The sequence below is a fragment of the Amborella trichopoda genome, chromosome 4, assembly GCF_054954075.1.
Source record: "Amborella trichopoda isolate Santa Cruz 75 chromosome 4, AtrichopodaSantaCruz75HAP2 v2.0, whole genome shotgun sequence".
Classification (NCBI taxonomy): domain Eukaryota; kingdom Viridiplantae; phylum Streptophyta; class Magnoliopsida; order Amborellales; family Amborellaceae; genus Amborella; species Amborella trichopoda.
In genome coordinates, this window is record NC_142339.1 from 45,152,457 (window position 1) to 45,165,591 (window position 13,135).

At 31.5% G+C, this 13,135-nt stretch overlaps 1 protein-coding gene across 1 annotated transcript; it reads right to left on the minus strand.

Annotated features, from left to right (window-relative positions):
- Positions 1–246: 246 nt before the first annotated feature.
- LOC148782513 (alpha carbonic anhydrase 7-like) lies at positions 247–7,437 on the minus strand. Its single transcript, XM_088863609.1, has 4 exons — positions 7,341–7,437; positions 3,143–3,310; positions 598–651; positions 247–349 (listed from the first exon to the last, which is right to left on the minus strand). Exons 2-4 carry the CDS (start codon positions 3,305–3,307, stop codon positions 254–256), a joined length of 315 nt encoding a protein of 104 aa, XP_088719735.1. The 5' UTR covers positions 3,308–3,310; positions 7,341–7,437; the 3' UTR covers positions 247–253.
- Between the last annotated feature and the right edge of the window lie 5,698 nt (positions 7,438–13,135).

The following is a 13,135-nucleotide window of genomic DNA, read 5'->3' on the forward strand; positions in this document are numbered from 1 at the left end:
TGATTACAACAAATAAAGAAGACTTGAAGGGAACCTCTTTATATTTGTATATAATTTATTATGAACTAGTAGTTGTTTAAATCACTGGTTACATCAAATAAAAAAGAATTGAAGGGAACCTCTTTATATTTGTATATAATTTAATATGAACTAGTACAATATATATTGCCTAAGTAACATATAAATTATATGCCCTAAAAGAATAAACACAAGAAATTCAACTATAGTTATTCAATTTTGGTATATGTTGAAGTCAAGTGTGGAGATCAGTTGAAAGACGCCTTGGGGTGTAGAGGTGAACAACTCGTCGGTTGATCGGCTGCATTGGCCTCGCGTTCGCCTCAGCTTCCTATGACATGAGACACAATTATTACTATTTGCTTTTGGTACAAGGTGCTCATACTTACTCTTGACCATTGGATGTGAAATTGGTCGGCTACATTTATTTCATTAACCAAGCTCAAAGTTCAAAAGAAATTTTTTCATACTTTATGGCTGATGCCAACATATATATATATATATATATATATATATATATATATATATATATATATATATATATATATATATAAATAAAATGAAAGTTGAAAGGCTTACATCATGAACTGCAGCCCTCAAGAGCCTCACCTGCTCTCGGGAGACCGTTCTCACCTGAAATAAAGATTAACAATTTGAAGAAGAGACAATGACAAGTGATGAAAGAAACTTTAGTAGGAGATTATTTTAGATTTATGCAGCTACTCTGCCCACCCATAAAGTTACTCCCTCTATTCTGAGCGAATATTCGTAATCGGCTCACGTCGGTTGCAAAGAGGCCCCGTTTGGTTTAGGAAAATGGGACTCTTGGGGATTGTGTATCCTTGATGGAGGGAAGACATAATTAAAATATTTAACTCTAGCATTGTAATAGTTCCAATGATTTAATAATATTTAGTTTTCTTATCTAAAAATAAAATAAAATAAATATAATAATAAAGGGTGAGATAAGTTAATCTCTCTAAGTTTACAAGGGAGTCTCTAAAAGATCTTTTCACAATAACTCTTTACTCAAATTAACTTATCTTCTTCATTGAAGGACACTATGAAGAAAATAAATAAAAAATAAAACAACCCACAAAAAAATAAACTCTTTCATATTTCTTTTTCTCTAACTCCCACGTTAATCATTATCTCCATCTCTCTCTCTACATACCATGTTATCTTCTCTTTCTAAAATATAATTTATACTTAAGATAAGCTATTTCCTAAATCAAAAGGTAGGCATTCGACAATTCAAGCCATAGGCATTCAACAATTCAAGCCCTTACTAAAACTCATGCACAAAAAGTCCTCCTACTTAACTTATCCTAACGTAATTCCTATTTGTAAAAAAAATAGACAAAAAATAATAATAATAACGCTAAAATTTTGAATTTTTCAAATCTCTTTATGCATCAATCCTGGAATTGGTATCTCCTAGAATCAACACTTTCTGGAAGATGGTGTATGTTGCTTGAATAATATTTGGCAGAGACCTTGAAGATGCAGCTTCACAGTTTTGATTGCCTAGAAGATGTATCTGTAGGAAATTTAACAATTTTCATTGTATCACCATTTTTTAAAAAATATCCATTCTCAATGTTATTAATATTTGACTTAAGAATCATTGAAGTCCATTTTTGTAAGTGTTTGTCGAAGTGAGGAATAAATAGCGAGATTTCAAAATTGTCAAGTTTATAAGATTACATTATTATTATATTATAATAACAGTATTTCGATAATAATATAATATTATTTTATTAGTAATAATATGCATTATAGTATTATTATATTATAATAATATTTTTATAATATAATCGTAGCATTATAATAATAATAATTATCATTATATCATTATAGTTATTTAATATATTATAGTTATTATATTGTAATAATTATAATAATAAATATTATTAATATTGTTATATTATTAAATAGAATATAATATTATTTTATAAGTATTATTATAACATCATATCGTAATTACAAGCATTATCATCCAAGTCATATCTTAATTAATTAGAGTTGGCTAATTATATAATAATATAATATCTTTGATTACTCTTAATATAATATTATTATATTTTAAATATCATAATAAAATATGAATATTTCAATCGTAATATAATATAAAATTATTATATTAAGATAATAACATTATATTATGATAAAAATATATTTAAATAATCACTCTTTTTATATTTTAGATAAGAATATACTAATAACAATAATAATTGTAGTATTAATATTAATAATAACATTAATAACATTAGGGTATGACGTTTAATTTTTGATTTTCAGGAAATATCAATTTTATTTATTTGGAATGAATTGACATTTCCTGAAATTTGGCTTAAAATGAGGATACAGAACTCCCTACAAAAATGTTGATTCCGTCTTTAGAAGAAACCAAACAAGTTCGTCTGTGTTGTTTCCACGGAAATGTTATTCCAGGATTACCATTTCCATGGAATCAAATAGGCTCTAAAGGTAAATTGTTGCATGTGGGTCAACCTGCTAATGTAATGAATGGTGAAGATTACAGGATATCTTTGCAATCTCTACAGTCCAACGAAGTTGGATGATGGAGGTTTCATGAAGGCTAGCCAAGAATCTCCACCATCCAACTATGGTTGACAAGGGAGATTTTATGTGGGCTGGTAGGCAAGCCTGCATGTACTTCTCTAAACCCCTTGACAAAAGTTCGAGTTTGGCTTACGTATGAGCTAAGCAATTCGAAGATTGGAGCATGCAACTAAGTATTTTTCAAATGATTGTCTATAAAGAGATCATTTATCTTTTGTACATGGATATCACAATTATTCTCACTAATTAAATGTCAAATTTGATAGTTTGAGATGTGTTACATATTCCGAAAACTTCATTTTGAAATTTTGGGTATAATCAGTAGCACTCTTACAAGGTCTCATTTTAAAATTTAGGAGACAAAAATGATTGAGCTGTCCATTTACAAAAGTCTTTTTATAGGTAATCCCATTCATTAATAGGGGCTTCAAAATAGAAATTCAAGCATGGTGAAGCATATTTAGGATGTAGATTTAGTGAGAGGAATTTGTAATAAAGTATGTTGAGGATGCAGATTTAGAGAGAGAAAGTTGCAAACCTTTTTGACAATTGTCCATGCAACACCTTGTGTGCAAGGCGGAGTGGTGAGAGAGCCAGTATATCTGTAATACTTTCTACTACCTATCTTTATGTGCCTTGGATCCACCTCCCCTACTTCCACTTCAGCTTCTTCGGAATCCGCAATATATGATATCGTATTCATGAGCTGAAATGATAAGAATGATTTTTTATTGGGTGTGGTTTTTATAAGGTTGCAACGCCTCCAAAATTTATCAGTAATTTTAGTGTAAATAATTTTAAATATTATCTCAAAATTTAATTTTATACGTAATTATAAAATTTTAAACTTCAAAAATCATTGCAATTAAATAGATCTATAAACATATGAAAATCTAGAAAATAGACGGTTAAAGATGGACTATTTTTAGGGCTCAAAATCTTTTTTTCCTTTTTTTAGTGTTTATATATCTTGATATCGAGATGATCAATTAAAGGGTTTTTCAATATTAAAACAACCTTTTTAAGTAGATTTTTAGGTGCATCTTTAAATTCAAAGTTTTAAACTTGTAACCTTCTATAAACTTTTTCTTTTTTAATTTCTTCAATGGTAGACAAAATCCATACGAACCGTTAGTAAAGCATTGAGGAGAGAGAGAAACCAAAAGCTTCCCGAGCAACCAAGATAAAAAAATCTGGGAAGGAGTGATTGATACTATTTACCATTGTTACAAAGAGGTTATATTCAAGATATTAAATTGGATAGCTTGAAATGGATTATAAAGTTCAACAAAAAAAAAATTTGAACGCCGAGTCTAGTCAATAATACACTTACAGCTACGCAATTCAAAATCTGATAGATAAGAGTGATTATGATCTCCTAAATAAATAACCCGATTATGATCTCCTAAATAAATAGTTTATTCATTTACTTTTCCTTAAAATTTCAAGGTTTAAAAGTAGTGGAGATCAAGCATAATTTTAAGCATTCACAATAATCTCGAAAATAGACGGTTTAACAATGTGTCATAAAAAGCACTATTTACTTGAAATTTTTTTTTTTTTATAATCCCATATCCATGCATATGAGGTCGAGATTTCCAATTTGAAGGTTTTTTAGTGCCAAAAAAACATTTCTTCTACAAAATTTTGAGATGTACTTTGTACTGTTGACACTTCATATAAAAATTTCCCTTATTTATATACATCCCCATCGCAATTTAAACAATGGAATTTTCTGTCTTTTCCTGAATCCTTTTAAAGAGGGAGAACTATTATTTTTTTCCCCATTGAAAACGGTTAGAGTCGAGCATCGGAAGAGAGAGACTTCCACAATAGAAAGAGGAGAATGAATTTCGTCGTCAGAACGGAGAAGAATCATTAAGGGAGAGAAAAAGAGAGACCCTACTTTCAAAAGAATGAATAAGTAGGACTGAAGTGTATATTTGTGTCAAATTAAGTATTTATTTTTGGGAACGTGGCAGAAGTTCTACGAACGACTTTGGCACATATGGACGAGCGACCATCATAACGTCCGAGGTAGAGAGTTTTTGGGAGTATTAGGCAGACTTTATGGGGCAAGCTTTTTATGTTTATACCGAGATAGTTCTAATTGTAATGTCCTTTATGTACACTACTTTATTTTTATTTTTTAAAAAATATTTTGACACTAAATTTTAGGCGTTTACCCCTTTCTTAAACTCGAACTTATAAAAAATATATAAAAAAAATATTCACATTAAAATAAAATCATCAAAACACCCCTAAAAGTTTTAAAAGGAATTTTAGTTATTATATTTTATCAAAATATTACTTTTAAGATTGTTTGAGGTGCGTCCCGTTGAGAAGATGACACGTACCAAATTTCATATACATACAATTTATAAACAAAAAACTAAAAATAAAATACTCTAAGATGTCAAATCTAAATCAAACGGCCATTAGCTCACTTGATCTAAATTGGAAAGCTGCATGAGGGGAATTGTCTTATGCAGTAGAGGAAATATAGAAACCTTCCCGACTTTATATATATATATATATATATATATATATATATATATATATATATATATATATATATATATATATATATATATATAGGAAAAAGATATGATGTGTTGCCTAGTGTAGATAAGCTAAATGCGCTAATGACCCAGATTGAATCTGGGCCGATCTGACGATCACGGATGCTTGGTAGTGTCCAATAGTGTTTGTATTTTAATTTTTATTTTTTACAAATTGGAATGACCTGAAATTTAGAGTGTGTATTCATAAAAATAGGTGAATCTACGAAAAATATTAAAAAAATATTTACATGAAAGCAATTTACCAAAATACCCCCATAATGTTTCGGGGGTATTTTGGTCAATGATTTTCGTAGATTCGCCTTTTTTCTGATCAACACATGCTTCAAATTTCAGATCATTTCAATTTATAAAAAAATAAAAAAATTCAAATACTACCAGGCATTTGTGATCGTCAAATCGGCCCAAATTCAATCTGGGTCATTGGCACATTTAGCTTATCTACACTAGGCTGCGCACCATATCTATATATATATATATATATATATATATATATATATATATATATATATATATATATATATATATATGAAGAGACTACAAAATACGTATGGGTGAAAATAAACAGTATTTTCGCCCATAGGCTCGGTGCCGTCCAATTTTTTTAGGTGGTATGGATTAAAGACCTTCATGGACTTAGCAAGTCCGTGGCGGTGCATGACGAACATAGCAAGTTCGTGACAGGTTTTTTTTCACTCAAATTTGAAGCAAAACATACGTGGGGACCGCCATGGCTCCCGTAGGTCCGTGGTAGTTTTTAGAAAAAACCGTCACGGATATGTCCGTGATAGGAGAAAAACATTGTAGCACTTCGCCTATAGGCATTTTTAAGACTTTTCCATATATATGGAGGAGACTACAAACCCCTATGGGAAAAAGTGAACAGTATTTTCGCCCATAGGCTCAATGCCGTCTGATTTTTTCGAATGGCATGGATTAAAGACCATCACGGATATAGCATGTTTGTAACGGGCTTTTTTTCACACAAAATTGGCAAAAAAAAATATACGGGGACTGCCAAGGCTCCTGTAGGTCCGTGCCGATTTTTAGACAAAACCATAATAGACATAGCATATCCCTGATGAGGGCGAATACTGTAGCAACTTGCCTATAGGCGTGTTTAAGACTTTTCATATATATATATATAGTAATGATCCTATGAGACCCTCCCACACCCATGTATGGAGGACCCCAAAGGATCACCATAAAATTTGACATTGATCTATAGAAAAGTTATCACATAGGTGTGGGACTTAACTTTTTTTAGAGATCTATGCCAAATTTAATGGTGATCCTTTGAGGCCCTACATACACGGGTGTAGGAGGGTCTCATAGGCTCATTACTTATATATATATATATATATGGGTAAACCTTACAATAACTGCCCAGCTATAGTGAATAGTAGATAGGTGGAATGGGAGTCGTCGGGTGATTCAGAATACACATCACTATTTGAATTTTATGTTTTTTAATATAAATCTGATTAATATGAAATTTTGGGTGTATATACCTAACACTATTGCGCACCATATAAAAATAAATAAAAAATATTTTCAATAACTTAAAATAATCAAAATAGCCTTGTCATTTTTCAAGGGTATTTTGATTATTTTGTATTTTTGAAGATATATTTTATATATTTTTTATTTGTGCGTATAATCCGATTTATAGAAAAATAATTAAAATTAAAATAGTGATATGCATTCTGAATCGCAGGATGAAGATTTGACGGCTCTTATTCCACCTATACTACTATTCATTATAGTGGTCAGCTATTGTTTTTATATATATATATATATATATATATACACGGTTTCTATACGGTCAAGCCTTAGTAAAAATACGGGCCCATTAATAAATCTATTTTTGAGATGGATTTTTTGACTTAATTTTAAAGACATGTAATCTCTAACATGGAGATCATAAATATGAAAAAAAAGTAAATTTTAAAAACCAAAAATAATAATTCTTGTAAAAAAATATTTAGATCGTTAGTTTTCATTAGTTTATATGGATCACCTACTTGCATCCATCTTTGGATGTATTACACTTTTTAGACTGCATATATAGTTCTGCAGTGCAGTCCACATAAAACAATTTTTTGGATATTATATATATATATATATATATAAAAAGAAAAAGAGCATCATTACCTCATTAAGAAAGGTATCAGGTCTGCCAATTTTGTAAGTAATCGCAACCACCGCTTCCTTCCCATCTTTGCTCTTGTGAACCAAGTGCACCTCTAAAGAGTATTCGAATCAAATAAACCCAATGTTTTTTAGTCAATTTGGGAAGTAAATGTGAAGGGTTACAAACGTTTTTCCAAATGTGAACGCGTTACACTTGCGCCTTAAAATTTTATTTTTTCTTCTTTCCTTTTCTTCGAGTGAGAAGGTACCAGTTTCAAAGATGATAATCACCTACTGTTCAAGTATGCCATCGAATTTACCCGAATTCATTGGAGTGCCTCCAAATCTAAAGATAATAATATAAAAAACAAAAGGTAAGGTAGTAGGACTTGCCCACCACCTTATGCTATACAAGTCACAGGCGAGACTAAATTTTGCAATGGCTTGAAAATCTATATTTAACTCTAGTTATAAAATTTGAAAATTTTAAAATAATGCAGATTAGATATATAAATATTTAAAAATAGTAAAAATAGACGGTCGAGATACTTTATTATAAGTTACAATAATTTGTATCTATACATATTGAGATAGAGATGATCAAGGATTTCCATCTTTGGAACACTCTTTTTTATAGGATTTTTGAGGTGCACCTTATATGAACTTGTGTAATAAAATGGCACACTAATGCCCTAACTCGGTCTAATTATGTCCACCTACCATTGTTTTCAAACCCGGATAAGTGGGGAGGATCGTTCACCCACAAATTTGTGTTGCGTCGTTGGAGCGGTAATCTAGATTGGGTTTGGATAATCAGAAATTCAACAAATACTATAAATAAATAAAATAAAATAAAAAATTTATATCGTGGTTTTGAACTTTCTACCATCCCAATTTTCAACACTTTTGATACTATACTATTAGCTCCAACCATATTTTTTGTTTTTTAAAGGCAGTGATTTTATGTAACAGTTGTATCATAGTATATTGCAATCACTCTTCTAAAAAATCATGTTTGTTGTATTTTTATGACCGAAAATTTTGGACCCACACTCTCTTTATCTAAATAATCATTTTTCTTAAAAAAAAAAAAACTAATTTGCACTATATATATGGTCAAAATGAGTCCCCTCCAAAGCGTCCATTTGATGAATTTCAAGATTTAGACCTTTATGAATTCAAAATCATTTTTTTTTATTTTTTAATATTGATAATCTAATGATAGTAAAATTATCTAAAAATAATTGGAAAGAAAAAAGATCATTCTAAGGCCTAGATCTAAGTATCTCCACCAAAATGAACGGCCCATGTTAATTGGGCTAAAATAATACTTTTTAAGTTGCATTTTCAAATTTTTCTTTTTTGTGGTTGTTCATTAAAATGAAAAGAGTATATATTTTAAATTTTGGATCAAACAAATGGCCTTAACATGGTTTTTTAAAGTTGTTTCATCATATTACTATACAACCGTTGCATTAATCACTACCCTTTTGTTTGTAACCACCCCGTCAAGTAAAAAAGGTGACTTTTTCTTTTTACCAAAATACTCTCATTTTGGGCCACATTTCCAACTCCTTTCTAAACCGATCTTGGATAAAATGTGTCATATAGAAACTAATATGACACATTTTGTGTCGGACCGGTACAATTCAGTCAGGCGCATTTTCTAAAAGACCAACAAAATTTTATATTAGAAATCAGTTCGACAGGAACATTTTGCTTGAAGCCATTCGAGCATAAAATGTGTCAAACTGGCACATTTTAAACACAAGATACCGGGCCGAGGCATTTTTGAGCCAGACCGATACATTTTGGGTGTAAAATGTGAGTTAAGGGGTAACCATAATTTTCCCTTAATGAAGTGTGATTAATACTCTAATATTAAGATTCTTGAATTGAAATTCAATTCAAAAGTTTTGATAACTCCCCACACATGGATGCATGAGAGAACGTTTTGATTTGAGGGATGAACGGCTCCATGAGCTTAGGCACGTAATTGAGCCGTTCACATTTCGTCGCTTGTCGTATCAAAAAGATCCGATTAGGAGCCGTTCAGATTTCGTTGCTTGTTGTATCAAAAAGATCCAATTGGGGCCTACATTGGAAGAAACCTATCCTCGCATAGTATTTTTGGAGTGAAAACTTGGGAAATTATTCTATCTAAACTTCTCCACACACGGTTTTCGCTCTTCGACGATAAAAACATACTTGCAATCGGCAATAATTTGACAATTAATGGTATTGGAGAATTTGTTTACTCATTCAATGTAAAGTGAAGAAGTATGAGACTCGATCCAAAGCTAGCTAGTAAAATTTTTCAAATGAAATGTTACAACAAATTTCAACCATTTATTGTTTGGATATATAGGAGCCTTTGGAAATGATTCGGAATTTGGGGTCACATAGAAAGCTTTTTTTAAAAAAATAAGAAAGCTAATATGAGGGGTAATCTCCTCGAGCCAGCAGCTCAAATGTTAACTTTAACAGTATATAATTCTTTTTTTTGTGTAATTCAATGAAGAAACAGGCCCTGCTCGTTTTTTTACGATGTTAGTGGTGAAAGTGGAAACCACAACATTGTGGCTAGGGTGTGAGGGTGCTACCCCCACCACCCCAACTCCTTTCCCATTGAAAAAGGGATCATTTCGTCAAGGAGGATTTAAAACGGTATACGACATACTCAACTACCGATTTTATTTCAAACAGTATACTAATGGACTTTTGAGGGTAGGAAACGCACTCATCTACTGTTTTTTGTGAACTATTTGCACTAGAAGTGGGTAGCTTGCATCTCCTACTACTATTATATAATTAAATAAATTTGTTTGATACAATGTGGTAGTTGAATGTGAAAACATAGTGTTAACATTTATTTTCTAGAAGCCTCGAAGGACCAAATAGTTCATACGTGGTAGGCTACAGTGCAGGGATGGGTGGCCTGCCAACGTAAGGCTTGATATCATTTACATTGAAAAATAAAGCATTTGAAGGAATTCAGCATTCAGGACGGGGTAATATTTCCCCTTTAGGTTAGCGTTCCGTACGCATTAAGGTAAAAAATAAATATTGTGATGCCACATTCTCCAAATACAATGGATATGGATGTTGGTTTTCATCCATTGTTTTTCTTGCTTTTCAAAGTCAAAATTGTGGGGAGACTTTCTTTCCGTAAAAGTATTCACATTGTTTGAAAAAGAAATGATTTCACACAAATGGTGTGGGGTGAAAATTGAAGAAAATGAAGGATAGTTTGGTTTATAAAAAGGAAAAAGTTTGTATGGAGCTGAGGCTCTAAACGATCAAATTAGAGCCTACCTCAATAATTTCACTAGAAGAGGTTGTTTTGATGCCCAAATATCCTCAAATTGATCATCTAGATACCAACATGCATGGACATAAGAAAAAAATGGATTTCAAGTTTTGAAAATAGTCATTCTTATAACACATTTTTGGGTCGTTAATTCTCAAGATTGTCAAGTTTTCACAAATCTGCTCAATCTACACTATTTTTTAAACTTTAAATTTTATAGATGAAAATATATTTTAAGGCTATCACATTGATTTCCAGTATTGAAACCACATTTCTAGACACTATTTGAAGGTGGGCTCTAATTTGATTGTTTAGAGCCTCATCTCTATACAAAGCACACCCTTATAGGGAAAAGTTTATATAGAGCCGAGGCTCTAAACAATAAAATTTGAGCCTAGCTTTAAAATTTCACTAGAAGAGGTTATTTTGATGCCCAAATATCTTCAAACTGATCATCTCAACATCAAGATGCATGGACAAGAGAAAAAAAAGGATTGCAAGTTTTGGAAATAGTGTATTTTGAAATGCCTTTTTTGGCTAGTAATTTTCAATATTTTCCTAGATACGTCGATCTACACTATTTTTGAAGCTTTAAATTTTATAAATAAATATAAAATTATATTTTAAGGCCATCACAAAAATTTCCAATATTGAAACCACATTTCTCGACCCTATTTGAAGGCAGACTCAATTTTGATCGTTTAGAGCCTAGGCTCTATACAAACCGTACCCTAAAAATAAAGGATTGTATATTATGAGACCATTCGTCATTGTTACAAAGAGGTCACAATTGTTGCTAGCACATTACATGTCAAATCGGATGGCATAGGTTGTGTGACAAAGTTGAAGAAAATTTGTTCTGAAGTTTGAGTATAGTCAATGATAAACTCACAAGCATACGATTTTAAATCTAATGGACGAGAGTGATTGTGATCTCCTTGTATTAAAAATACATGTTCTGTTTATATTTTTTTCCAAAAAATAATATGAGGATTTTTTTTTTTTTTTATGAGAAGTGAGTTTACATATATTTGGTTTGTACTTTTAATCTTGCGGAAATTAATTCTAAGCCAAAAATGACCATTTCTATATGAAAAGAACTCTCCGACCTCATAAGGTGGGGAGAAAATTATGTGGGGTTATTTTTCCCATTAGATCTGAAGTAAACTATCTCAGTGTCTCAAAAATTGAAAAAAGACAAACTATCTCAAATGTTTGAGTTTTAGAGAGAGAAATATTATATGTTTAGAGAAAAACTATATCAAATTTCAAGTTTTAGAGAAATTTGTTGGGTTCATGTGGCCTTTAAAGTCCTTATGAGTGTGTAATGAAACACATTTATTATGGTGGAACATAAACTCAATGGGAGTTTGGTCCCTCGTGGATCATATTAAGCAAATGATGTTTGCTGATACCGGACTGTGCTTGACGATCTAGGCCAGTCGGTTGGAAAACCCAAGGTACCTAGGCATAAAGAATAAACCAAGAAGGGTTTTAGGTTAGTCCTTGATGAGGTCAGAGCTTATGCTTCAATGAGTGAGCCGAGGGATTGTGTGACCCTCGTTTGTGATGGTAGGCCTACAGAGACGGGGGCCAAATCCTCATCCATGTTCCATCACATGGCATGCATATCGATAGATCGTTCGGAAAAGCCAGTTATCCACCTTTGTGTGAAGATTATGCATGTGCGAGAGAGATACCCCTACATACCTTAGAGTTGTGGTCGCATCAGGTTGTGGTGACCTTGACTCATCTCTAGGGGAGGACCTGTAATCCACAGACTGGGATTGCGACCCCTTGGCTCATCGACCAGACTTTGGTAACCCGCTAATGAGCCCCTGCTTGGACTGTGGGTCATGGAAAATACTGAGTCGGTTTGATAAAGCAAGTGTAGTCTGTAGTCCACAGTTGAAGGTGGAGTACCCCGTGATCGTTGATAGAATTCCTGAACCATATGGATCCACTTCCCATCATATTAATTTAATTGTGTTCATTTTATTATATAAATTATTTTAGATTTATTATTTGAATTTTTATGAATCTTTTAATATTTTATTTATAATTTTTGAAATTATAAAAATGAAGTTATTGATTTTACATATTATATAAAATTCAAATAATATTTAAATTTTTTTTAATATATTTATAAAATTTTCATGGGGGCCCATAGTGCACATGGGCCCACCATGTGGCAAATGGGTGGGGGCCCACATATGCCACATATGGGTGGCACGCCCCACCCATTGCTTCCTTTGTTATTACTTTGATATCAAGTTTTGTAATTTTTGGAAAGTCCATCTTATAAGCATATGGTCAAATATTGTTTGGGAAATATTGACCATATATTATATTGATTATTGATAGAATATCTTGACTTGATTTTTCTTGATATATTCTTATGGAATATATCAGATGGATAATACAATTTTAAGGAATGTATGATATATTTAATAGATTTAATTTATTTAAATATATTGATGGGAAAATGGTTTAAGGAAAGGGGAAT